The sequence below is a fragment of the Haliotis rubra genome, unplaced genomic scaffold (assembly GCF_003918875.1).
Source record: "Haliotis rubra isolate DU_JTF1 unplaced genomic scaffold, ASM391887v1 Scf356, whole genome shotgun sequence".
Taxonomy (NCBI): domain Eukaryota; kingdom Metazoa; phylum Mollusca; class Gastropoda; order Lepetellida; family Haliotidae; genus Haliotis; species Haliotis rubra.
Genome location: NW_025767031.1, coordinates 136,667 through 164,499, shown reverse-complemented (window position 1 = coordinate 164,499; position 27,833 = coordinate 136,667). Strand labels below are relative to the sequence as shown.

General features: G+C 42.8%; 1 protein-coding gene across 2 annotated transcripts in view; it reads left to right on the top strand.

Moving 5' to 3' along the window:
- Nucleotides 1-27,833, top strand: part of LOC124285238 — a 290,116-nt gene that overhangs the window by 207,881 nt on the left and 54,402 nt on the right. For both annotated transcript variants that reach the window (XM_046721444.1, XM_046721443.1), the window contains exon 10: nt 2,974-3,131. In XM_046721444.1, coding sequence (XP_046577400.1) covers nt 2,974-3,131 — 158 coding nt within the window. The remainder of the gene's footprint in view (nt 1-2,973; nt 3,132-27,833) is intronic.

Below are 27,833 nucleotides of genomic sequence, written 5' to 3'. Positions count from 1 at the left end.
CCTGACCGTATAGTAAGTCGGGAGGTCTTCCTCCTTTCCTTAGGTTTTGTGTAGGATTATTTTGCATGTAGAGTAGGAGAATATTTTTAGTGGGTTGGGAAACGATAGGATTAGAGTAGGCTTTGTATGTAGGAATTAATTAGTTAGGACTTTCTTTTCTTTGGGTTTCATAGACTGTTAGTTGTGTGTGATGCTGGCTTCTGTTTATTTTTTTGAGTTTGGCTTAGTTTGTTTTTATTTATTAATAAACTGTATTTATTTGGTGAAATCTGAACTTTGTTCTTATTTTGTGAAGAATCTTTAACAATGACTTGAACTACCATAGAACCTGAAATAACGTCCATGAAAGGTTCCGTTCTCCAGGTACAAGATTAACATCTAATTAAAATACACAACGCAAAGTCCACAACGGAGAACGTTAAATAACAACATCAAACCAAACTATATGAACCTTACTGTCACTGGGTGACCTCCCTCAGCGGAGGCGCCTATTACAAGTCTTTGGATATCAATCTTTTTACATGTTGATCAAAGTCAATGATAATCCTTTGCTCAAATATCATGACTTTGGATTGTTTTAGTAAATCGGTTATTGAGTTCAAGCAATTAGTATCGTTGGTGAAAATAAGTCAGTTGCAGAATGAATTCATCTCCAAGTGCGAAATCGGTTACGCTGGTAGTACTTGTTAAATCTCCAAAGAACGAACGAACGAATTCATCCTATCATTATGGCGAATGCTTTGGTATGTGTGATGCTGATAGACAACCTTCGTGGTGGTAGACATCTCTATCATCAGGGATACAAGTTCAGAGTTAACAGAAGGAGGGCAGAGAAGACATACTGGAAATGTACACAGCCCGGGTGCAGTGCCCATGTTTTGACAGTGGACGACATGGCCAACTCAGTTGGCAACGGTCACAACCACCGTGCCCGAGACTATGTTACTGAAGTTGATGCATTCAAATCCAAGTTCCACAATCGGGCCAGATCTGGCGCTACAACCCCTGTTAATCAGATCTACCAAGTTGAAATTGCCAAGTTGCGGAGAAACCCACATTTAGCGCATGATGCTCTTCTGAGACTGATTCCCACATACGATGCCATGAGAACGAGCATGTACTGCCAAAGACACAAGACAGTACCAAGACTGTCCCACACCTCACAGGACATCGACCTACAGGACCAGTGGACCAGGACAAAGGCAGGGGAAAGATTCTTACATCAACAGGAGGGACAGTCTCCTATCTTCATATTCACCACTGACAAGGATCTAGAACTGCGATGCTGACGGGACTTTCTCAATATGCCCTAGGCTCTTCGACCAGATATATTCCATCTATGCTGAATTCCAAGGACATATGTTGCCACTCATGTATGGACTCATGTCAGACAGAACTGAGGACTCATTCACACGGATGTTTACCTAACTGAAGCAGACCTCGGTGAACCTAGGACAGGTACCAAGTTTGTGAGACGAGCGGCTGCACTTCCCCTTGTGCCCGAGGACAAAGTTGAAGACGTTTGGGTAGACACCATCGGTAATGCTCCTCAAGGTGAAAAGGCAACACAGCTGATGGACTAAGTCACGTCAATCTGGATCGAAGGTTCTTGGCCACTGTCTATGTGGAACCACCTTGGCAATGATGGACATCGTACCAACAACAATCTTGAAGGCTGGCACCACAAAATAAACAAATTTGCAAAGAAAAACCCGAACATCTATGAACTCTTACGTCTCATTCAGAAAGAACAGTCAGTGGCTGGGGTTAAGATCCAGCAGATCCAAGGACATGGCAGAGGACCTGTTAGGAAGAGGAAGTATCGGCAAACTGACATGAGAATCAGATCTCTTAAGGATGATCGCCCAGAGACTGTGTGAGATGGACTACACAGATCATGTCTCGGAACTCCTTCACCTGGGATAGACATTGCAGACTGTGTGGGTACCTAAATGCTTGTTCAGCTGTATCAATGCTAGTTTTCAATGAAAGACTGATTTATATATTTTACACATGTTGATCATGCTCGTTGTATGCTTTATATTTGTTTGAAACATTTCGCATATTCAGATTCCATTGAATGTTTAAACCAGTGCTAATCCTTGTTGTGTTCACTGTTTGCCTATGAGATTAAGTCAGTGGGGGTGAAACCAGCCAAGTGCAACAATAGTCCGCGATGCCCCGCTGAGTCGACACTAACTTTGGGTGGTAAATCTTCATTTGTCGACTTCCTGGGCTTGAACCGGGTTATTCATGACTGTAACGCACATAGTAGAAAGTGTATCAAGAGTTTCAATTTCAATGTTATTTTTGCTAACAAAGACATACTAGCACAATTTATGATGTTTGACTTGTTGTTAGTTGAATGTAAAGCTTGTGCTGTATTCATGTTACTATGTTTTATCCAAGCTCACTGTAGCGATGTAGGCTCTGATTGTTCTTTTGTTACTTTATCTTGCGGGGGACGTTGAATCTAATCCAGGTCCATTTGGTCAGTCGGAAAACATGCTATATATATTTCATCTCAATGTGAGAAGTATTTGCAACAAGCAGTCGTACCTGTCAGAATTTCTATCTGACTACAACATTGTTTGCTTCACTGAAACTCATTTAGATGAACAATTTAGTTTAACAATGGATAGTTTTCATTGTCCAGTATTAAAGAACAAAATGGCTGACAATAGTCTTAATTGATGTTACAAGTTACCAGAACATTTTGTCATCATTGCAAATATCATTGTGATGATAAATAATTAATTTATAACATTTAAACATTTTTCATACATTGTTCATGTTGAAATCTGGAATATAAATGAGATTTTATCTTGCTTTTATTAGGCAGGATTATCATGTTATATTCAATGGCCTGGGCTGATTTTCACAAATATCTTTTAAAGCCAAACATTTGCAACATAAGTACAGTTCTCCAGGTGTTAATATGTTACTATAAGATGTCTTTCTCTTGTGTTTCAGGTGTAGTGTGTTTCTTTTAGAGTGTGAACTTGACCAATTGTGGATATCTCTACCTACTGATGAACAGAATATGCTCACATTCGGTGCACTCTTGGATCACTTTCTTATCAGCCTAGCATCGTCTAAGAAAGTTTCAGAACACGATTCTCATGCAAATGGTAATGTATTTATGCATAGCAAATAGTATGACTCTGGCAATGTACTCACAATAAAGACCTGTACAGACTGTAAGTCCATAATGACAAAATAACCAAATTAGGTTTCACTTTTTTTCATGACAACTGAGGTAACTACAATTGCCATCATAAACCATCAGAATAAATCTTAGACCGAGATTTGATCAACTGGTGGTGGTATCTTTTACAGGGCAAGTTTACACGAAAATTAACCTTTTTGTCTTGCACTTTTTCATCATAAAAAGTATTTGTCAAGTACTTTCATAGCCAAAACAGTATAGATATCAGAAGTAACTAATCTATTTTTTATGCCCCCGCCATATATGGCTGGGGGCATATAGGGTTACCCTCCGTGTCCGTCCGTCCGTACGAAACAGGGAATGTACTCTATCCACTTCTCCACAAAAAGTGCTCTGTGGAATTCAATGAACTTATACATGGGCTTTCTTGGGACTCTAATGGTGTGCATCTCATATTTTCTGTTTTTGTATTTTATTGGGTTTTTTTGGTAAGTTTAGAGACATTTGAACTTAGGTACATTTTGCTGAATTTCTCTATGATGATAGTGTAATAGGGGATGAAGTCTATCCACTTCTCCACAACAACTGCTTTAACAGAATTGATTGAACTTCTACATGTCTTTCGTAGGGACTCTAAATTTGTGCATTTTATATTTTTTTATGCAATTTCTTCATTTTGTCACTTTTACAGATGTTTGAACCTATTAGTTGAATTTTGTTCTATTCAGCCTGTTCGTTCCATCCAACAGGGGGATGTACGTTATCCACTTCTCCTCAAAAACTACTTTCACTCATTCTCAACGAAACTGCACAATTTAGAGATGATAGTAAAGAAAAACAAAACTACATCAGTCCAAGAAATATGTTTATTTTCCAGAACTACAACTTGTGAACGAACATTTTATACTTTTTCAACACTCGGTGAACAGTATTAAACTTGTAGCACTACTTTGAAGTAGGGTACCCGTAAATACCCACGTAATTTACGTTCATGGGTAACAAGAAGTATCAACATAAACCAATAGAAAATGAACTCTTTTGTTCTTGTTTTGATTCAAAAATCGAATAAGGAAATAATTTATTCATATGAAAAACCAAAGAATGTGTACTCAGTAATGCGTATTTCACACTGTTGAGGCCACATGATACCTATTCAGAATCCAGAAATGACGGAACCACACATACCACATTTACATTACATATTAGATTTAAACCAGAAACTTCAAAACAAAACGTTCCTTTTACTTAAAACGCCACGAATCACACAAAATGGGAATGACGTTGTTTTGGCTTTTGGCTGTTAAACATCTTTACCATCTTACATTTCCACAGCGTGACGTATATTACAGACTTACCCAAACATTATCCTCTTTAATCAACCTTATGTTGCAACAACATACATCATTGATCATGTTTGTCTAACATTCTCTTGAGTTAGATTAATTGATGATGAAATTAATATGGATTAAAGGCCGGAGAAATGAAAACTTATAATATGGTCTCCAAACAACCTCAGAGTGTCTCGTAAATTACAGATATATTCTGTCTTCTTTGTATATCTGAGGAAACATGACAATTAAAAGGTAAGATTATTCAACTGTAACAAACAAGAGATGTAACAATTAACAGAACATGAAACTGGAACCTCTAACAGTAACATCTGTGAACAATAAAGATCCGTAACGTAAGTTACTCATTTGCGTTGTGTGCACTGGTGGACAGCATCAGCATCATTTGGGCACAACTTGAACATTCTGCGGCTTTTGCCTGTTGGAGCTGGATCTTCCTCCAGTATATAGAGAATGCTGGTTCGATCCACCCATATTTCATCAGCACTTTTTGGCCATTTGTAGCTGTGTGTTGCCTTTGATGTTTGCTCCATGAAGGTGATGTGCACTTCATTGTCCTCGCCATCAATGTCAAGCACTTTGCCGATGTAAGGTTTTCCTTCATACAGAGCACACACAAAGGCATCAACGTTGATGGTTGTACTAAGAGAGGGTACTTCTGTATCAACAATGACACCTTCGTTCTCAGTGGTAGTTGTCTCAGGAATAGGATGTGGATCAGATTCCTGGTCTTCATGATGTGTGCTCTCCTGCTGCTTCTTACCAACCTTGTTGATGTTTTGAATATTCCATGCACACACTGGACTGATTTTGAATCCTCCCATGTCGAAGCACTCTGAACACGTGCATGTCATCTCCCGTGACATCAACTGACCTTCAGGCACACCAGTGACACTTGAGATGGAATGGATTTTCATAGTTCCCTTTACAGGGTTGACAAGTTTCTGGCGTGCTTGAATTTCAACAGCTGCTTGATCAAACTCATCCTTCTCAATGTAGAAGTAGGAGATCTGGCTTGGTGTAGAACTTGCCCATCGGTAGAATTCAAATGCACTTTGAATGTTATACTTTTGTGTTTGAACAGCAGTGTCCGCCATTCGTTTCGCTGCACCACCAATGCCATCACAGGCACCCTTGCCGTGGCCACTCTCAAAATATTGCCACGACCCTCTACATCCAAATAGACTCTGGTGACGGGCAATGATGTCAAACGCACTCCTGTTTCGGTATTGATACGTAGGCGAATCAGTCCAGTAATGGATATGCTCAACATCAGGGCAAAAGGTCTTCACGTCTGTAATGATCCTTTTCACAATAGCAAACACCATTGGGAAATTGTGATGGAGCACGGCAGAGACATACACTGTACTTCTGTGCTGGAGTTCTCCGGTGGCAGCACGGAAATAGATAACAGCAGGATGTAACGTTACCATTTCCTGATTCCAGTACGCCGACTGAATCTCATCCATACTCTGGCAGCTATAATTTTCAGCAAAGTCCATTTGGACCAATACATGCCTATGACTGAGGTTACTCTTCATGTCCTTGAACGCAGCATACTGGTTCTTCACACGTTTGATATGTTCTGTAACATCTGCGAACTGTTCATTCATCTTTGTAACAAAGTCCGCCTTAGACATCTGCACCTCAACAACCTTCATTCTCTGTTTACCGTCCTCTGTTGTCACCCTTCTCCATTCCTTGAAGTTCACAGCGCCATCTCCACCCTCAATGCCATCTAACACAGCTGCTATTCCATGCTCACAGTGTGTTTCTACAAATTTATCAGGACTGGTAATGGTGGTCAAATTTAAAAGTTTCAGTGTTTTTAACTTCAGTGCAAAATTCTGGTGTTTTATACAAAGACATGTGACACGGGCGGCAAAGTTCACTAAAGCCACATGTTTTGGTCGCATCCTACAGAATGAGGCCAAGGACAGCTTGACTTCGGATATTCTGCCTGAAATTTTAGGTGGAGGTTTCTGAGATAATCGCTGAGGATATACTTTTGGACTTTTTGTCCTTTCACCTCTCCTTTCACAGCATCTGCCTTTCCAGGCATGAGACGTGAGTTGTCCTCTCTCTCTAGAAAATATGTTACCTTGTTCGAAGCTGCTGTGCAACCACATTACATTTTCGTTTCAGATTCAGTATTTTAGAATTGGAGCTCACCAGGCGCTTTTCGCGAGATAGTGCTGACCTTGGACAGCGCTGTTGTCAACCTGTACTTCTTAATGATTTTACCCGATGCAACCCGAGCAATAAGGTTTCTTGTTCCTGACGAATTGATTCTGTTTGCGGCAGCTATCTCTTCAGACAGGCATGCTCCCAAAATAAGCTTTTTCCGAGTGTTGGACTCTTCACTGGACTGACGCCAGCATTTCTCATCTCAGAGTCTACAGCTTTACCAGGACTTGCTGTATTGGCAGTTATTTTCATCCTTTTCTGGAGACGTTCATACCGCCTTCTCAACCCTCTTCACACGTCCGCTTTAGATACATGTTTGAATGTGTCAGGCTTTTCAATTTCCTATTGGCCTTAGATGTAGCTCGACTGACGCGTTTTCTTGTCCTGGATGCACCCAATAACCCCAGGGAGGTCTTGGGAAGTTTCACGATCAGGGGTGCCGTTACTGGACGTACTGGATACGCCCGTTCTCATCACAATTTCCAGCCACCATGTTATCAGACCCTCCAGAATGCGGCTGATTGTCTTCGTCCATTCTAGCAAGAATTGCCTTCACTTTGTTTCTATATTTCTGTACATTTCTTTTGTTTCTTTCTCTTCGTTTTGTTTTTTCTGTTCTTGTCAGTGAACTAGTCGGAACAAAATATTTCTTGACGCGTTTTGTTTCTTTTGTTTTCCACTCATCTCCCAGCTCTGCCTTTTTTCTCTCCCTGTAGACTCTTTGCCGCTCTGCCTGTGTTTTGGCCATACTAACTGCAATAAAACACGTTAAAAACCGTAAATGTGTGTTTCTAATATAGTCTATTGAAGAAAGAGGCAGTTAAGAAAGCTAAGTATGCAGTTGTTGGTAGTACAAAGGACATAATTTATGTTGTAATTTACGTTGTAATTTACGTTCTTGTTAAATCCAAAGACTGAATTATGATTAAGCGACAAAGATTACAAAAACAGTAAAATCTTTGCATCAGATATGTAATCAATAGAGAAATGAACATTTTTCTGTAAACATGGCCGAGACAGTCGTGTCACATTGAGATATCTACAAGCAACAATCACACAATGAGACATTGGGATAAAACATTTGTTTACTTTTGGATTCATACTGATTTAGTGTGAGTTAAAATGCAATCGGTAAGGTCGACAAAGCGTACACTTCAATTTCATCAACATGTTAAATTGTTTTATCACCTTAAGTAACGATTCCGTAAGAAATATTCCTGTGAAATTTACGTAACAGTTTTAGTAATTTACGTTATGGTGAAAAAGTTGCATGGGCGACAATGGAAACCATAGAATCAGTACTGTTTCATATTAGTACGTCTGCTGAATTCGTGAAGTGTCAGAAAATATCAAAAACACATATAGGTACAAATAAGAAGTGGTAAAATGCGAGGACTCATTCATACATACCGTCCACCAATGATGTTTGCCATGAAAAACTTGATTCTTCATTGAACAACGCCCCTGCTCGCATGCAGAAATTCAACGGGTGCTAACACGTGACTTTAGGTGCCTTTGGGGGTTCCCATGTAACGCCATGGACAAATATAACTGTCAATTAAACGTAAATTACAAAACGTAAAATTACATTCGGTTTATCTTAAGTGATCATCCGGTTCTGGCGGTTCTGTTTCTGCTTTAATGTTGTATTAAACTGTAGAGGGTAATGTCGTTTCAAAGTAACCAATGGTCCCATAATGCTATGCAGCAACTCTACAATATAATCACCGTCCACGTATGATTACGCTCTTAAAAAATCGGTCATAAAATCGAACATTACTGGTCTGTATTCAACTAACATGTATCTTTCGTTGACAATAAATGCTTGTTATCTATACTAGAACATTTCAGGTCCTAAATAACACATATTTTGGTATTGTATCAGTTTCGAGCTATTAGCTACCGGTAATACAATCTGACATAACGTAAATTACACGGGTGGTGTAGACAATTGTTAATTGGTTATATTGAAATTGTGTATGTTTGATAATGCGTGTTTAATGTTTCATGTCATAAACAGTACCTGACTGCTTTCAAAACAAACCTACATTCGAGTCGTGGTAGCGGTTGTCCTCTTAGTAGGCAGCTTTTATTGACGAATACGTCACTTACCGACACCAGAAAAAACGTACGCCCTACCTATGTATGTCAATCCATACTAAACATTGTTTAAATTACTGGTTAACTTTCTTGATACTTATGTGTCCCATACTTTACTTGTTATTATTAATGTATTTTAAGATACGAAAGTGCTTTTGTTTTAATAAATCGCATCTTGCAAACTCGTCGACGGCAAATGTGCACTTTAATTGAGAATGAGTGTTTATGGAATTCGTTTAGATTACACATGTGCTTTATAGGGACTCTAAAGGTGTGCATCTCATATTTTGATTTTGTATTTTATTTATTTTTCCAATTTTAATGCCGTTTGAACTTACATAAATTTTGTTGAATTTCTCTCTGAATATAGTGTTATAGGGGATGAAGTCTATCCACTTCTCCACAAAAGCTGCTCAACAGAATTGATTGAGCTTTTACGTGTGTTTCATTGGGACTCTAAAGGTGTGCATCTCATACCTTGTTCATCCAATTTCTTAATTTTGTCACTTGTTTGAACTTAGTTGAATTTGGTTCTATTCATCCTGTTCATCCCGTACAACAGGGGGTGTACTTTATCCACTTCTCCTCAAAAACCACTGCACAAAACACATTTAGCTTACATATGTCTTTTATAGAGACTCTAAAGGTGTATATCTCATATTTTGTTTTTGTATTTTATAGTTTTTTGTATTTTAAGAGACATTTGAACTTAGATAAATTTTGTTGAATTTCTCTCTGATGATAGTGAAATAGGATATATTTAGTTTATAATCAACCATGATATTTATTTAGTAGAAATTTATCACCAGAGCACACTCAGCAGAGGGAACTTTTCCTACTTCTATGTCTACAATAAACACCCCATGGCTTATGTTCCTTGGAAATGACGTCATTGGTGCTAAACCGACAAACGAATTTAGACTCATTTCACATGGTGCAGGTATAGGTGTGGTTCTTGTGTCTCGATGCACAGGCTACTGTTTTAATCCAGCTGCTGCCTGGCCGTCAGCTGGCTATGTGGTCAGTTCCACACTGTGATGACGCTGCAGTTTGAAAAAACGTATACATTGTGTTACCACATAACCAAATTGTACAACATTCAACCTGAGTCCGTTGTCTTTCAACAGTATCGTTTTTCACAAAAACTAAAACGTTTATGCACTACATCTAGCTTGCCATTGGTGAATGTGTCGGCATTCTACATTCGTTACTTAATTCCTACATAAATTGTACAATATATGTTCCACCTCTTCCACTATTCCCACCTGTCGATACCAAATATACTGAAAATTACATGCATCTTAAATCTGGCCAGTTTTGACTCATTACGAAATCCCCATTCACATTCACTGTATTTTGTGCAATTTATAGTAGCCTATGTTTTAATTCAAATGTCAAATTTTGCTGGGAGAATTGAATTTAAAAAACAAAACAATCAATAAAAAAAAGCCCCAAAAACGTATCATTGTGATCAGCGGTATTTTTGTTGTTGTTGTTTGATCGAATCAACAATGCTCGTTCTGAAATATTGTCGATGAACCGAGAATCACTGAGAGAGTGTTTATAAAATCATGTCACACATACACTTACACAAATCCATGAATTCCTCATACAAATGGTCTTTGTCACCAATACCAAGTGTTTCAGTGAAATCTAACGAAACATATCAGATGCAGCGCTCGGACGCAAACTGACGCCCACTGACAGTGGAAGTTCTCCTCATTTCTGACTATTTCCCTTGTTCACAATAAGAACAAAAAGAAAGAAACAACCAGCAGATTGTCAGAATGTTTTGGACTACTTACATGTCACATTTATGTATATACATTGCTTGAAACAACGAAATTTTCCATCGAAAAATATGGCGTACTCGTGTCAGTGAACACGCCATTTTGAGAATGTCACTTCCCGATAGTGATGTCATACATACGTCAACATTGTTACACATATTTGGTATTTTCATTGACGTGAGGTTATGAATGAAAATACACACGATCACTCTGTTCTGCTGCTTCTTTCGTGTTTTCACAAACTTTTCTCACGTGATTAATTTTAGTATTATTATCTTTTGATTTGGGACTAGACAGGAGACCAGTTTAAAATCAAGTGGCACCAATTACATCATAATCAAAGGGCGGTAACTCGGCAAACAAGGGCCACATAATGGCATAACATTTCAACACTTATTTTGAGGGTTATACTTTCATTGTAATAAAAATGAGTGTATAATTTCAAACATTGATATTAAACATTTAAAATATTTCACTTTGTTTCACATAAGAATAAATGTGATTTTATAGTGTACACTTCCCCTTCAAGAGTAATCACTAATTTTAAATGTAATTTTTCTTCCTCACAGTGGACAGAGATATCACAGAGCAGGGAATTTCCAATTGATTTCAATCAAGTTTATTTGTGAGCGTGATGTATTATGAATTTTATTCAGAAAAGGGGCAAATATGTCCAGGGGCTTAAAACAGTAGTTTGTGCATCAAGATTAAAGAACCACACACCTGTACCTACACCACATGAATCAAGTCTGATGAGGTCCAGTGATGTCATTTATACATTGACAGCAGTGATCTCATATTACAAGGGATGTAAGCCATGGTGTGTTTATTATGAAAAAAGAATTCTCAGTAAATGTGAAAAAATATTGATTGATTTAATACAAAAAGTACATTAGTTACTTGTAACATATGTGTTTATTTAGCTTTGAAACTTACAGTTAAAAGTATCTTTTATATTGAAAAAGTGCCAGAGAAATAGGTTTATTTTCATGTGACCTTGCCAAATAGGAATGAGGTGAAAGCTTCATGAATATGAAGACATTGAGAAGCCTGTTTCCTTGTTCAAGATGAGAGCTAATCAGGTTTCTTATGAGATCAGTTCACAAGCCATTGATCACTGATTTCAGTGATGTCAGAGATAATGCTCATAAAAAATATGTAATTATTAGTAGGGGTGTGTATTGGCAAAAAATATGTATTGCAATATATTGGTGTGTGCCAAGCATGGGACATGAGTTTTATTCGAAAATGCTGAATGCCTTAATTATATTGGCACAATTGTCAGTTGTGAAAGGAGGAAATCAATGTTTTGTTAGTAACTTCCATTCCTCAGCTGCCTCTTTTAAAGAGTGTCTGAAATATGTTCAGCTGAAAAAAAAGGTTTCATGTCTTGAAAATGTTTATACATTTATATTTTTTCATAGTTATCTAGCTTTACCGTGAGTAGTATATACACTGGGGGTACGAGATCACTTTTGCCAAAGGCCTCTGTAAAGCTTTATTTCATAAATAAAGCCTTTATCAGGCCCCAATCTCTTCCACTAGTGTATATACTACTTTTGAATCCCCCAACCAACTTCCTGGTCACTATGCCCGGTTAAATATCTTGAATCGCTACTTCTTGGGTGGCAACATGGTGCCGTGAGGTATGATCAATAATTCCTCTCTGATGACCCCCCTCGGCGGCCCGTCTTTCAAGTAGTACAAGTTTCGGCTTGTCGGCCTTGATGTCCACTTTATCTATGCTGTAAGTCTTGACCGACCATGTCGGGTCAGTGGCTCGTTTACGAGTGTCTCCTTCGTGTTTCCCCAGCTGGTAGAGGTACCTCACGAGGACCCAGTCGGGTATCTGTTTCTCCTTCCCATGCGATGGTGCAGCCGGTTCGGACGTCACTGATTTCCATTTAATAGCGTCGCCCGGTTTCTTGCCGGTGAGATGAGTGGTTTCGTGGTTGATAGCCGACACCACTTGAGGTAGCCCCGCTACCCATTCCGTTGATCGTCTCCCCGGGTTGACCATCTCTCTCGCATACTGATGCCCGAATAAGTGCTCGGCCAGAGTCCGATTGAATCTCTCGACTATGGCTTGGCTGCAATGAGCCCCGGCCGCGCCAGGCCTGGCCTGGACGCCATACTTGGTTAGCAGTTGTGACACAGCACCCATGAACGCTTGTATATGCTCTCGAACCCGCTGGCTACTTGGGCTGAATCTTTCACGGTTAAGGGCTCGGCTTCTTTGTAGCGGCTGGCCACGTCAACGACGGTTAGGGCATACTTGTACCTCCTGTCATGGGGTAGGAACAGGAGGTCGGCCTGGTGGACGCTATTGGGTGTCTAGGTACGTAGCGTGGTGCCCGTAGGTGGATCTGCCACAGGGCTTGTTTTTCAAGCTACTCTTTGGCCTCGTCCGGGGATACTCTCGCCATTTTGGCAAGCTTATGTATGGCGCTAGCCCCTTTCCAGTACCCACGCGGGCTGTAGTAAATGACCTCAAGGCGTCGTGACATCGTATACATACGTTTATTTTTAGTTCCATTTTTCGTGCCTGTACGCGTACGTGTTGATCCCGTCAATGGCTATCCAACGCTTTGTGTCCATCGGCGACAGGGACGTCTTGTTTATCGTCAGTCCGTATATCCTGTATCCATCGCTTCTCAGCGTGTTCATCTGATGCCTGAAGGTGCGGGTCATGAACAGGGCTTCCTTGAACCTGGCGTGTCTGATGTGTTGTTTCACCACGTACTTCTTAACCCCCTTCACCTTCCGGATCTCGCCGTTGTCGGCTTTCAGGATGAAGTACATCTTGGGCCTCAAGCCTATGTACTCAGCGATGGGTGTGCCGGCGCATTCATCCTTCATCTTGCCAAGGACCTTTTTGTTAACCGTGCTGTGCATGGGGTGGCCCTTGGGGTAGTTGCTGGTGTCGTACAGGTGCATGTGTTTCTTCATGTCCTCGTACACGTCCTCGGTTCGAATCTCCATCAGCAGGGAGTCCGTGTCCGTGTACAGCTTCTCATTGTAGTAAAAGTCGTACATCAGGTGCTTGGAGAGGTCGAGGATGCTCATCCCCACATAGACGGGCCGGTTGAATTTGATGTGGCTTTTCTCATGTGCAGGGCCACCAGATCGTCGGTGAATATCTTGCTCCGGTTGAATGCCGGGCTGGCTATCAGTCTCCTGAGCTTGTCTTCCTCTTTCGACCAGACCAGCTTCACGGTCACGCGTTTCCTCAGGTTCTCCATCGTCTTACCGAACACCAAGTTGTTCATGAGCTTGTAGAGGTTCTACTAGAAGTCACTGGTGGCCCTTTTTCGCAGGTCCGTGTTCATTCTGATGTAGGGCTCCATCCAGGGGCTTTGGTTGAACTATGAATTTTAGCCAGCCTCATACCCAGCGACAGGTACAGCTGTAGGTTGCGATAGTGAACGATGTACTTGGTTTTGTTCATCAAGTTGGGTACAAGTTTTTCAACGTTGGCCGGCTTATTACCCCTGAGCAAGTTTCGTTGGTAGTCAGACATCCAGTCCGGGTCCACCATCAAACGTTCTGGAGCCAGGGGGTAGCCGTTGTGTGACTTGTGTAATGCTGCACGATACTCAAGTCCACTTCGAGTATGTAACCCTTCCCCGAACGTCTATCTCAGGCACCCACTCGAATCCCCCGGTGGGTAGATACTGGCTCATGGCCCAGCCGTACAGGTTGTTGGCGTCAAGATAGAGGATGTGGATGGTGGGCTTGCTAGAGTCATAGCCCTTCACGTACTTGTTGTTGGCTTTCGCGTAGCCTTTGGAGGCCATGGAAATCCCGCCTCGCAAGCCTTTCTCGATGAACAGGCGCTTGTCGTAATCGGTGAGCAATTCCAGCTTAACTCCGGTCTTTTTCAGCACGGCATCCCATGATAGACCGGGGCTGGTGTAGTACCATGCGGGATCGAGTTGATACTGCTTGAAACACGTCTTTCTGAACGTCTCGAACACGTCAGCCAGCAGGAGTATGTCGTCGTGGTAATCACCCAGGTTCCTGCAAGCCCAGTTTCTCCCACACATTCTGGGCGTGGCTGTAATCGTCCTGGGTGATGGCCGAGTCGGTCAAGTTGCTGTAAAACCGGTCGATGGGGGATAGTTGGGTCTCGGCAAGCTTGGCCCAGCTGTACATGTACTCGTAGGGGTAAACACCCTTCCTAATCAGCAGGGGTCGAGTCTTGGCGTCGGTGTATCGATTGGTGATGTGGAAGGTATCGTTGGCCTTGACCAAACTGTCGAGAGATGACAGCAGGAACTGAACTGAATCGATGAACCTCAGGCCGTTCAGGGAGAAGGAGATGTATCTCTCCATGTTGTTGGGGATGCACGTCAGGTTGCCGTCGACCCTTGCGATGGCCTGCATGATCAAGTGAGATCCGTACCCTCTCAAGTTGTTTTGGGGTTGATTCTGAGCTTGAGGTTGCACTCGCTGTGCGTGGCGCTTCTGTACTCCCCGGTGATGTGACAGTGATCTCTCACCGAATCTCCATCCAGGGGTGAGTCACACACGTGGCAGTGAGTGCTGCAGCCTTGAGCTCGCCGGTCGGCTTGGGTCATATGCATGGGAACAACGGTGTACAACCTCTTCCTGGTTTTCTCTTCCTGTTGCAAGCACATGAGAAACTTTTCAGCCTCGTCGGGACCTCTGTACACCACGGGAGCATTCGTTTTCCCGTCACATCGGACGACCACGTATCCGAAACCCACAGGCCTCGTGCTCCTGCATTTTGTGCATGTTGGGGGACGGCCCGATGTCAACGGGTTTGACGAGGGCTTCGAAGTCGGCGTAGATGATGTAAGGTATGGGCATATGGTTCTTTTGTTTGCAGAATTTTAGGGTGTTGTCGCCTTCCTTGGGCATGTTGATTTGTATGCCCCACTCCTAGGCAATCCTCCCGGTGTGATTCCAGCAGGTCGACCCGGGAACACGCCTGCAGGATTGGCTGAAGGCTTATCACAGGAAATTTAAAGGGGAGTCGACGCTGTTCATCCTGGACGACTGCAGCGCTAACAAGGAGATAACAAAGAAGAGAAACATGCTATCGTACCTGGCCTTCTCCGGCCGGCATGCTCAGCACAGTGTCTGGGTGCTGACGCAGAAATTCAACTCAGTGTTGAAAGACCTCAGGGAACAGACGCGATGGGTAGCCTTATTCCACTGCAAGGACAGGGATTCGTTTGAGGAGTGCTTGAGAGAGAACGACGTGATCCCTAGCAAACTAGAACGGGAACGGGTGAAGAGGCAGCTAGCCGAGATGAAGCATGCTAAGCTCGTGCTCAAGACTGACCAACCTGTGGCTTACCAAGTGCTTAGCAAATGCTTAGGAATTAACGGTTACAGTTCTATATAGATGTCAGCTTTTGAAGTGCTCATCGTGTGTAACTTAACCTTCATCTCGCTATGTTTCGCGTGTATCGGGTATTATATTATTAGATGGCCACCAAGGACATCCTCGTGAAACAAGGGATCATACCGGGGAATATTTGGAAGTAAATATAGGTATATATAGGATGGCTATGATCGCGGGGCTTTAGTCAACGCCCTGGCATTTTCCGGGAGCAATTATCTGTTCTCGAAGTACGGGAGTCAAATGCGGCCGAGGTAGAAGCGGAACGAAAACGGCACGACATAGCCGTGGAGAAACTGCAAGCCGCGCAAGCCGAGTACGCGAAGAAACGTATGCAGAGACTTGATTACATTAACGATTGACTTGAGCGTGAAAACCATGCCGTTCAAACGTTCAAGGACGTCGACCACCCCGCGAAAGAATACTACCTGCCGACCGGTAAACAGCTCGAACCCCTCGATGAACCCACACTCTCTCAGTACTACGCACCATCCCCGGGGCAAAAAGACCGAGAACTGGCCTTCGTTGTGATGGGCCTAGCAGCGACTGTGTTAATTGCAAAGCAATTAAACTAGGTACCCATATGAGTATACCAAAGATGAGACCTGCCCCGTATCGATGCCAGTACGTGCTTATGGGGAAAACCGAGACCTGCGGTAGGAGATGCAGGACTTGAGGGGTACTGCTGTTTTCATAGGAGGTGTTTCATGAACTACACGTGCTCCGTATGCGGCATCGGAGTGAAATGCCACTACTGCCTATGTAAAGCAAACAGGCAAACGTAGTCCGGCACCAGCTTATCTACGAGAAGAAAAAGGACTACATAAACGAACGTAGGCGCCTCCTCAGGATGGAAGTGTAAGGGCCCTCATTAATTTTTGCCCCCCTAGCAGGAGTTACCTTCTTTGCCGGAGGCCCAATTAAAAACTGTGTACACCTAGGTATAATGATGCCTGCGTTCGTGCGAACTACCATAACCCCGAAAGGTTACCTGAGAAACTGGCGGATGAATATAGCCGAGAGCATACCCGTCACCGTCATCAAACCTCTGATCACCGGTATACTCGAGGAACTGAATGGCCTGGGGCGCTTCAAATTTCAGTTCACATTGGAAATGACATGGGGTGAGGGGGACGTCATTTATACTTTCCCAATCACAGGTGGGCAAGAAATCACGACTCAACCTGAGCTGGGTAAGTACCTCAACACCTCATTATGAAGTATACAGGAACACTACCCCCAGGATAAGTACGGGATCAAAACGGTCTACCTAAGCATAGCCGACTACAACGCTGAAGTGGAACTACTGGTACCAGCCCTCCACCTGCTGAAAGCAAAATTTCACTAAGGCGCGCTTTATTTTTTTACCTAGATAAGGCTGGAGGAGTTACCTCCCTTCCCTAGCCAGTGACCCAATTAGAGATAGGGTTTACATCTGAGTATAACAATGTCTACTGTCCTGGAGCTACGGTTCGTGTGGACTGAACACGCTATAGGTAACTACCTGAGGGGCTGGCGGATGAATGTAGGCCAAAACATAGATATCGACGACGTCAGACCCCTGATCGCTGGCAAAGTCAACGAGGAACTGACCAACCTGGGGAGCCTCAAATTCCTGATCACGGTGAAAATGTTGCTTGATAAACAGCAGACGGACGGTGCCATTGAGTACGCTCAGCCTTACTTCAGAGGTAAACAAGACGGCGCGACTCAACCCGAGACGATAGACGCGTCCATCGACACCTCACTTCAGCAAATACGAGAATGCCTGGAATGCTTCACGCACAGGGGTTCTGGGTGGGCCGTGGACAAAATCGATAAGGTCTATCTAGACATAGCTAACTACGCACTGTTCAGAGGCGGATCGCACCTAGACTTACCCCCCTACTACAAGAAGAAACAAGCCAGGGTCAGCGTCAAAAACAGAGGAGACGATTGCATGAGGTTAGCGATCAGGTCAGCCTTGTTTCCGGCCGGCATTAATTCGAACAGACCTTCGAGCTACCCCCAAGACGACGGACTCAACTGGGATGGTATAGACGAACCCAGCCCCATATCTCAGGTCACCAAAATCGAGAAACAGAACCCCATAGCCATCAACGTCTTTGGGCACGAAGGCAACAAAACGATCGTTCACAGGATCAGCCTGGTGACCGAGGGTCGCGTCATCAATAAATTCATGATCCAGTGAGGTGACAAGTATCACTACACGTGGATAAAACACTTCAGCAGGCTGTTGTACGACCAATCGGCACACAGAGAAAAGAGACACTTCTGCGAACGGTGCCTGCACGGCTTCACCCGGGCCGACCTGCTGGAATCACACCGGGAGGATTGCCTAGGCGTGGGGCAGACGGCCATACGAATCGACATGCCCAAGGAAGGCGACAACACCCTAAAATTCGGCAACCACAAAAACCAGATACCCGTACCTTACATCATCTATGCCGACTTCGAAGCCCTTGTCAAACCCGTTGACATCGGGCCGTCCCCCAACATGCACAAAACGCAGGAGCACGAGGCCTGTGGGTTTCGGATACGTGGTCGTCCGATGTGACGGGAAAACGAATGCTCCCGTGGTGTACAGAGGTCCCGACGAGGCTGAAAAGTTTCTCATGTGCTTGCAACAGGAAGAGAAAACCATCAGGAAGAGGTTGTACACCGTTGTTCCCATGCATATGACCCAAGCCGACCGGCGAGCTCAAGGCTGCAGCACTCACTGCCACGTGTGTGACTCACCCCTGGATGGTGATTTGGTGAGAGATCACTGTCACAATACCAGGGAGTACAGAGGTGCCGCTTACAGCGAGTGCTACTTCAAGCTCAGAATCAACCCCAAAACAATCAACATCCCCGTGGTCTTCCACAACTTGAGAGGGTACAGCTCTCACTTGATCATGCAGGCCATCGCGAGGGTCGACGGCCCTGCATCCCCAACAACATGGAGAGATACATCTCCTTCTCCCTGAACGGCCTGAGGTTCATCTATTCAGTTCAGTTCCTGCTGTCATCTCTCGACAGTTTGGTCAAGGCCAACGATACCTTCCACATCACCAATCGATACACCGACGCCAAGACTCGACCCCTGCTGATTAGGAAGGGTGTTTACCCCTACGAGTACATGTACAGCTGGGCCAAGTTCGCGGAGACCCAACTACCCCCCATCGACCGGTTTTACAGCAACTTGACCGACTCGGCCATCACCCAGGACGATTATGGCAACGCCCAGAATGTGTGGGAGAAACTGGGCTGCAAGAACCTGGGTGATTACCACGACCTGTACTTGAGAACGGGCGTACTCCTGCTGACTGACGTGTTCGAGACGTTCAGAAAGACGTGTTTCAAGCAGTATCAACTCGATCCCGCATGGTACTACACCAGCCCAGGTCTATCATGGGATGCCGTGCTGAAAAAGACCAGAGTTAAGCTGGAATTGCTCACCGATTACGACATGCACCTGTTCATCGAGAAAGGCTTGCGAGGTGGGATTTCCATGGCCTCCAAACGCTACGCGAAAGCCAACAACGAGTACGTGAAGGGCTATGACTCTAGCAAGCCCACCACCCACATCCTCTACCTTGACACCAACAACCAGTACGGCTGGGCCATGAGCCAGTATCTACCCACCGGGGGATTCGAGTGGGTGCCTGAGATAGACGTCATGAGCATACTGCCGGATTCGGGGAAGGGTTACATACTCGAAGTGGACTTGGAGTATCCAGCAGCATTACACAAGTCACACAACGGCTACCCCCTGGCTCCAGAACGTTTGATGGTGGACCGGGACTGGATGTCTGACTACCAACGAAACTTGCTCAGGGGTAATAAGCCGGCCAACGTTGAAAAACTCGTACCCAACTTGATGACCAAAACCAAGTACATCGTTCACTATCGCAACCTACAGCTGTACCTTTCGCTTTTTATGAGGCTGGCTAAAATTCATAGGGTGCTCAAGTTCAACCAAAGCCCCTAGATGGAGCCCTACATCAGAATGAACACGGACCTGCGAAAGAGGGCCACCAGTGATTTCAAGAAGAACCTCTACAAGCTCATGAACAACTCGGTGTTCGGTAAGACAATGGAGAACCTGAGGAAACGCGTGACCGTGAAGCTGGTCTGGTCGAAAGAGGAAGACAAGCTCAGGAGACTGATAGCCAGCCCGGCATTCAACCGGAGCAAGATATTCACCGACGATCTGGTGGCCCTGCACATGAACAAAAGCCACAACAAATTCAACCGGCCCGTCTACGTGGGGATGAGCATCCTCGACCTCTCCAAGCACCTGATGTATGACTTTTACTACAACGAGGTCAAGAAGCAGTACGGCGACAGGTGCGAAGTGCTGTACATGGACACGGACTCCCTACTGATCGAGATTCGAACCGAGGACGTGTACGAGGACATGAAGAAACACATGCACTTGTACGACACCAGCGACTACCCCAAGGACCACCCCATGCACAGCACGGTTAACAAAAAGGTCCTTGGCAAGATGAAGGATGAATGTGCCGGCACGCCCATCGCCGAGTACATAGGCTTGAGGCCCAAGATGTACTCCATCCTGAAAGCCGACAACGGCGAGATCTGGATCCACAGTGCGCTGCAAGACATGCTCGCAGTCTTTGGGGCATTGAAAGACACACATTTCTCAGGAACAGCTGTTGGATGGTCTGCAGCCTCTGATGGTCTGTGGTCTGATCATGACACCACCCCCCTCCAAAACGATCATGTTCAAGGACACAGTTTGGCGCAAGTCTTTCTCCTTTACGTCAATAAATCAGTTGACGTCCATCTGCAAAGGATAAGTTAAACCTGGATTCCTCTGAAAAAATGACATCTGGCCATGTCCTGTTGCCAAGATTGGCCTCATTTGCTGCCCATCGCTGTCTGGCAAGGCTGTGGCGATGCAATAAGGTTGGACCATGGTACGGGTGAAGACACCGGATGTTGAAGGCAGCAAGGCGTCCTTGCACCTTTTGGGTGCTGAAATGACGTTGACTTGTCCCAATTGTCCTCCTTGCCTAATCATCAGCTGTTTGGAACCAATTTCGCAAGTGTGAAACTCGGATATTGCGGTTTTGTCGAGCTGTTATCACAGGTGGTGCACCAGGTCGCGGACGATCAGCAACACTTCCGGGTAGCCCGAAAACGTTGTCTGAGTCGACTTACAGTGGATGGATACACATTAAAGTGCCTGGCAATCATCACATCTGAAGCACCTTGGCTGACCATACCGATAACCTGATTCCTTTTGTCTTGTGTCAAGTGTGGCATTTTCTCAAAGTGATTGAGTTCCACAATTCCTTGTGCTTTTACAGGGCCTGGGTGCAGGTACTGCATGTGCACAACGTGTTTCATGAATGTGGTTGTGTTTACGAGAAATGTCAAAGGTTCAGTTTTAAGTATCAAAGTTCATGTGAGAGGAATGCTCCGGGACTCAAACTCGAAATGGGCCAGAATAACAGCCTTTTATCCCTACATCCTCTGTATCGCAGGCAAAAATCTTCAATGGAACTTTTGTGAGTTTCAGGACAACAAATACCAATTGCGTTTTTAATGGCTTACAGTATAGAATCCTACTCTGACTTCAAAACTCTAATATGCTCAATATTATTTCACTGTTAATATCTTAATACTGACACACAATGTACATATGTGTTTGTGGGTGGCCGGACCCAAGAATATCTCTAATCTAACTTCATTTAGGGAATGGCAACTATAATCTAAGACTGCATCGTTTTCATTGAGGAAGCTCTCACCTAGTAGGACTGACTTTGGTTATGAGGCAGGACATAGAATTTTTGTGAAAATTCCTGATCCACAATGACAAAATCTAACACAACCGAACCCAACACTTTGTGCAATTTGACGCCAACACCTTAAATCTGTGGAAAGGGTGAGTTTCCCAGTGTAGGGTTGTCGAAAGTTTTGTTTAGAAAAGCAGATGAAATGCAGCAAATGGATGCCCCTGTATCTATTAAACAATTTGTTGTTTTAGTACCAAATGTAACTTCAATTACATTTTTGGCAAGGGGTGTAACTAAGGACTCAGTTGGAATTTCACTTTGGAAATTACTTTCCATACCAGACTCCATATTTTCTCGTGAAAATGGCTGAAATTGAACCGTGCACCGTCCCCTTCTCAAAGAGCTGTATCCACCCCTGTAGTACTTACAGTTTTTGAAGACTAAATATCTTCCTTGGTTGGTGACTTTACAGGAGTTGGTGGTCCTCAACTCATTAAGCCCGAGAGCCACCTCACTACTCAACACCTGGAACCCCTTGCTGATTGCCCACTCGCTGTGCCGAGATTAATTAGTGCTAATCACACCTGATTTCCCTGGCAGGTTTCGGGGATGACAGGAAACTGTCTAGTCGTACAAACAAGTCCTGATTGTTTAATTGTGTCGTAAAGAGAGAGAGAGAAAATGTTTATTAAAGTGTCACATGCTTTTGCAATAAAATACAGTACATTACATTAAAGACATACATTAAACACAAAAAGCACCTGGACATTTGGCCTATGAGACACTAAAAATCACAAGCATTATCACAGTAATACAATAAAATAAGAGAATACAAATAAAACACACCATTACATACATTCCAGATTAATAACATGATATTTTAATCCGACAAAAGTTATAAAAGCACTTCACCATATTGATGTAAACGTGCACACTCACACGCAAACATGCAATTATGCACTCACTCAACCCCCTCACGCAATCCTGCATTCACACACATCGTACAATCACGCACTCACATACACAATCACAGGCTTACGCTATGACATTCTCGCACAAACGTACACGTACATAAGCAATAACGTACTCACGCGCACATACATACATACATACATACACACACTGACACACACATACATGCGCACATACATACGTACGTACGTACGTACATGCATACACACACGCATACGAACACACAGGTACACACACACATATACAGGTACACACATATATACATATACAGGTACACACATAGACTACTCAACACCTGGAACCCTTGCTGATTGCCCACTCGCTGTGCCGAGACTAATTAGTGCTAATCACACCTGATTTCCCAGGCAGGTTTCGGGGATGACAGGAAACTGTCTAGTCGTACAAACAAGTCCTGATTGTTTAATTGTGTCGTAAAGAGAGAGAGAGAAAATGTTTATTAAAGTGTCACATGCTTTTGCAATAAAATACAGTACATTACATTAAAGACATACATTAAACACAAAAAGCACCTGGACATTTGGCCTATGAGACACTAAAAATCACAAGCATTATCACAGTAATACAATAAAATAAGAGAATACAAATAAAACACACCATTACATACATTCCAGATTAATAACATGATATTTTAATCCGACAAAAGTTATAAAAGCACTTCACCATATTGATGTAAACGTGCACACTCACATGCAAACACGCAATTATGCACTCACTCAACCCCCTCACGCAATCCTGCATTCACACACATCGTACAATCATGCACTCACATACACAATCACAGGCTTACGCTATGACATTCTCGCACAAACATGTACACGTACATAAGCAATAACGTACTCATGCGCACATACATACACACACTGACACACACATACACGCGCACACACATACATACATACGTACGTGCGTACATGCATATGTACGTACGTACACACATGCATACGCACACGCACACACAGGTACAACACACATATACAGGTACACACATATACTGACTGACTGACTGAGTTTGGTTTTACGCCGCTTTTAGCAATATTCCAGCAATATCACGGCGGGGGACACCAGAAATGGGCTTAACACATTGTGCCCATGTGGGGAATCGAACCCGGGTCTTCGGCGTGACGAGCCAACGCTTTAACCACTAGGCTACCCCACTGCCCCTACACACATATATACATATACAGGTACACACATATATACATATATAGGTACACACATACATATAGGTACACACATACATACACATACATATACACACATACAGTTCACTACATACTGCACACACTCAGGCTGCTTTTTGCTTTATCACACTCTACACCTTCCACACACATATATCCCACATGAACAGACACACAAAACACATGGATATAAGCATATTAAAATATATATACTATATATACTATATCAAAAGTGGGGTTCTTCTTCTCGCCATAAGATGCACCTTGGAAGCAAGTAGAAGGTGGCATTGAGGATTTTGCATTAAAAAAATAAATTTTTCTTTGTTTTTTTTCTGCATAAAAGCATGATCTATTTTCAGGGCCAATATAAAAACGTTGTACGTAATATCTGAGTACAGCGGGCACGTGATGGTGAAGTGGGCTTCATCCTCAATATACAGTGGGTAGAGTGGACAAACTCGGTCATTTAGTGGGATAGGCGGCTTAGCAAATCTACCAGTCTCGATGCACAGAGGGAGACTGCAGGCTCTCAGTTGTATGAAGGACTTGCGGTGGTGTCTTGACATCGTATTGGTTACATAGGGTTCAGGGCATAAATCTTTCTTAAACAGTCGATAGGTCCTAAGCTTGTTTCCATTTGTTGCATTACCTTTATCATTCCACAAAGTAAAGATATGTGTTGGAAGAAAGCAGGTGTGAATACATATCGTGTATTGCAAAGTTTTATGTAATTTTATTGCAAGCTTCTCTTGTAGACCTTTGGCGGCATGTACATTATATTTTATCACCATTTGCATGTATTCTTTGTATGTAAGAGATGAGACACACATAAACAAATTCTCCCTCTTATATCATTGTGTGAGGTTTAATTTTACCAAACATTTAGACAATGACATATTGTAAAGAAGAATTTACTTACATACTTTATAATCTTCGACGAAAATAGCGTTTTTGCCGATACATTTCTAGTGTATTTTAATGAAAGTACTATTACGCTAGCCTGTGACTAACATAGAGCACATTCATAGCTTGGCACTTTGTTTCATCTAGATATAATGCAGAAAACATACGTGACCATACAAACATACATATACAAAATGTATACTACATATTCCTTGCATAGAAATATAAAAAAAGAGTCACGTGAGAGGGCATCATCAAATTTCCCGAATAGAACGTTCGGTATCTCAACTGTTCAATAAAGTGGCTGGTCATATGTTATGTCGTATCATAACCAATTGTATCGGGATGTTCCCATTTCGCCTACATCCCATTTCGCCTACAGTAATTGAGGATGGCAACTCATCCACCCCTCATTCAGCGAAAGGGAAGGCCCACATTTCCTGCTCAGTGTCGTGAAAAGAATGTGTTCACTGTTTTGTTTTGTTTTTTTATTAATTAAAGTGGTTTGTTGCTTAATAATGCAAATTACTGTAATAGGTTTGAGATCAAAGTCACTTTATATCTATGTTTATAAGATTTGTTGTTTTAATGAAGCCTTAATAATGTGGCTACTCTAAGGCTTCCTGCTCAATGTGCAATTTTTTTATGTTCTCTTCTCCGTGTACTGTTGTTTTAACATAAAGTATATCAGGGATGTGAAATGTTGTTTGTGATGTCTAAATGGCAAACGCATTTCTTCAGAGAGTAGAATTTATTACGACACAGAGAAGCGGGCAGCAAGTTCTATATGATGGATATCGCTATCGACTGAATGTGTTAACGTCAGGTGGCAACACACTGGAAGTGTGTTCAGACAGGATGCAAGGCACGTTGCAGTACCATAGGGGACCACATCACCATTGCATCTGACCACTGCCATCCCAGATAGAATGAAGATCATACACGTCTTCTAAGCCGGGTCCGTGAACGTGTGCAGACCGACATCACTCCAGTTCAGCAGATATACAATGATGAGCTGAATGCAGCTGAAGACGTGAATGCAGCAACCATGCCATCCTTCAACAGCTGAAGTCTGGACTGTATTGACAGCGAAGCAAGTGTATTCCACCTCTTCCCTAGTCTCGAGCTGAGGTTGATCTGCAAGAACCTTGGACTCAGACCCTAAATGGGGACATCGACGACGGTGTTGACGACAAGCTGCTCGTATTTGCTACAACTGATATGCACATGTCCCAGTTTGTGGGCGCAGGTTTACATTGTGCATTGTATGGTAGACGAGAAAATGTACCCTCTCGATTACAAGGACCAGAACCTACCAGTCCGCTCACATGTGAACAGAGTTGGTGCCTTGCCCCTGCTGCCTATTGGTGAAATCCATGATGCCTGGATGGCTGTAATGGATGCAGGACCCAACACTCCATCGATTCAATAACTACGTCACAGCCAACTGGGTGGACTACGACACACGCTTTCCAAGAGAGATATGGAACCAACATGAAACTATTGGCCCGAGAACTAACAACCACTTGGAAAGCTTTCATCTGGGACTAAAGAAGAGGTTGAAGAAGTCCCATCCTAACCTCTATGAATTTGTCAAGGAAATCAAGAAGATTGAGTCAGCTGACCGACGATTTCACTTGCAGATAGACCATGGTGGTGGAGTCCGCTCACATCCTCGCAAGTACAAGGAACTGGACGCTAGACTGACTCACTTGAAGGACCAGTTAGCAACTGGAAGAAAGACAGTGCTGCAGTTTCTGGACGCAGCTGGACATTTAATTAAACTGCAAATACATTAGATTTGTTAAGACCAATATGAACTTGATATCTTCAATGACTTGATATATAACTTGATATATTTGTGCTTATGTGATTTGATATAACTTGATATGTTCAAGGTTATGATTATATTATTTTATATATACTTGAGATATTTATACATATATACTATTAAAACGGTCAAACCAACTCAACCCGACTCACAAGTTTGTTTCTCATTATTTGGGTTAGTCCATTAAACTGCAGTGAACAACATACAAATCCTGTGTTCACTCATGTGTTAATTTGTTTTGATAAGGGTGTAGGCGAAATGGGATGTAGGCGAAATGGGAACAAGCCATCGTATCATGAGATACCTGTCACAGAGGAAAGGACAGGTGATAAGGCGTGGGGAAATTTCTGAAGAGCACGTTTGGTCACTCAACAGCTTGGATAGAGATTGATTATTGGCTATATCATTGACCAGTCGATATGCTGGGTTTCGGCTTTATCAATTCAAGTTACCATGTAACAGTTTGTGTATTGTTAACATACACACTGGTAACGATGTATGAAATATACACATAAGACAAATAGGAGTAGATAGACACTTTGGTGAGTTTATTTGTCCTCATTTTAGTATTTATTTACCTATAGATTTTACGCACACAACTAGTACATAAAACATAATGGTTTCCTGTACATGTAAATATAATCTTCACCTTGATATGAATGAATATCCAAACTAAAGTACACGTATTACAGAATTCACGAAATGACACTATAGTGAATTATTATAGTGTATATATACTTGCAGTTGAAACACACACACACCCCTCCAAATATTTATGAAGGAGGGCGTGCTTATATTTATACTGAATGCAAACGAGGTTCATAAGATAACAGATGTGCATGCATGCATAAACATCACAGAGAGGGGCGTGACTCCATAAAGCAAGATGTCCAATGATATAACAGTGCATCTGTTTATTTTACACTTGTCATGGGACAAACCTTTCAACAAGGATGTAACTACATATGCATTCTACCTGAGGCTGTTATTTAAAGGTCGAAAGAGGTGTTCAATTATCTCATTACTGTAATCTTCTTGAATGATTATATGCATGTGTATCGATACCGTAGCTGATATACTATCCAGCTTTATTGATGATGGATCTATAGAGACTGAGTTCATTGATACACGTGATAATTACACCGAATTTGATAATTACAGAGATCAAATACAAATGTTTTACACAATGCTCATGTAAATTGCATAGAAAACTTA